Consider the following 1,730-nt stretch of genomic DNA (forward strand, 5'->3'; position numbering starts at 1 on the left):
GGGAGAGAGAATACAGTCATAATTCATAGGTACAACATAGGCTTGTCATAATTCATAGGTACATCTTGGACTTGTCATTAATTTATAGGTACAGCATAATCTTGTCATAATTCATAGGTACACCTTGGCCTTGTCATTAATTTATAGGTACAGCATAGGCTTGTCATAATTCATAGGTACATCTTGGACTTGTCATAATTCATTGGTACATCTTGGACTTGTCATAATTCATTGGTACATCTTGGACTTGTCATAATTCATTGGTACATCCTGGACTTGTCATAATTCATGGGTACATCTTGGGTTTGTCATAAGTTATATGTACAGCATGGACTTATAATTATTCATCAAACTATAATTCGGTTGGGTTTTTTTAAGGACAAGCGGGCTAATCCAGATTTCGGGGTTTTCCAGATATTTTGACATTCACCAAAAGTGGGGATCGCCTACCTATAGGACAAGTTTGGTTTCATTGGTGTGTATATTTGTTTCGTTACAGAGAAAACTATCCTTGTCTTTTAATGAAACTGAACAAGGGGCAAAAACTTTACCTTCAAATTTCTCAAAACAGCATTTTTCGGGATAGCCCCCTTGTGCTTAATAGCGACCATTTGTCCTCACCTCTCGGCGAGCCCGTGCGGAGTGAGCTCGGAGATAACGATGGGGTCCTGGGGGTCGTCGGTGCCGGAGATGGTGATGCCGAGCGGGCCCCCGTGTCTGTGCAGTTCCACCGTGTACACCACGCAGCCTTCGTTGTCCTCATCTGCCACCACGGCAACGACACCCAGGGAGAAAAATCATCATCAGAATTACCTCATGTTGTCACTCATAATAATCATTGCAAAGTTCACTGCCTGACTATTTGTTTTTTCATAGAAATATGTATGCACAAAGTTAGGTTACCCCTCCCCCGGGCAGTGCTACTGATTGAATTGTCTTTAGGCCATTCCCAAAGGGGGTATATTAACATGTTCTTATGCACAGTAGAATAGTAAATGGGCTGATTCATCGATGTCTTGCTCATAACTGTGCCTGAACTGCAATGGGGAACTGCAATGGGGAACTGCTGCTTTTTTCTTTTCTAATCCTTATTATTGTCATTTGTCCTGTACTTCTTTTGTATGTTTGTCACTCTCTTGTGGACTGCTATTTCCGGGGTGCCTTGATAGTCGAAGCAGACTTTGTGCTGTTGAAGCTAGAGAGGTGAGCAGAGTAAGCCTGATTCCCTGTATGGACTTCTCTGTTGACATCCACCCCTTGGTGCTCATATGACCTTATGCAGTTGCGAGCGCCATAAAAACTTTACTAAAACTTCTAAAATATACAATTTATGACTAATCTTAAATTTGTGATGTTCCTTTAATTGCAATGTGCATAATTTTTTAAGAAAATGGAAATGGTCAGCATGAACGCTCTTTATAATTTTTATTAGTAGTAGTAGTATTATCTAACAACTAATGTTATCATTATCATCCAAAAATTAGGATCACCATCACCACCACAACCACCATAAATATGATGAGCACTGGCTCTACATGCTTCACAAATACATGAGCAACACATAAATAGTACACTGTGTTCTCATAGAAGTCTCTCTCATTATATATATATATATCTCTCTCATTAATCTAAAAACAGAAATGACTTTTGCTGACATTTTAATGAACAATAAAAAGATTTGATCTCTCTTAAACTAGTATCACCACCACCCCCAGCCCCATTACCACCAC

The 1,730-nt window shown here is 39.6% G+C and overlaps 1 protein-coding gene across 1 annotated transcript in view; it reads right to left on the bottom strand.

Moving 5' to 3' along the window:
- The window catches only part of LOC101854205 (glutamate receptor-interacting protein 2), a gene marked incomplete in the record, with an annotated part of 40,751 nt that overhangs the window by 8,153 nt on the left and 30,868 nt on the right, over positions 1-1,730 (bottom strand). The window contains 1 exon segment of the mRNA XM_013088587.2: positions 622-763. Within this exon segment, the coding sequence (XP_012944041.2) occupies positions 622-763 (142 nt within the window).

This window comes from Aplysia californica, unplaced genomic scaffold (assembly GCF_000002075.1).
Source record: "Aplysia californica isolate F4 #8 unplaced genomic scaffold, AplCal3.0 scaffold00770, whole genome shotgun sequence".
Lineage (NCBI taxonomy): Eukaryota > Metazoa > Mollusca > Gastropoda > Aplysiida > Aplysiidae > Aplysia > Aplysia californica.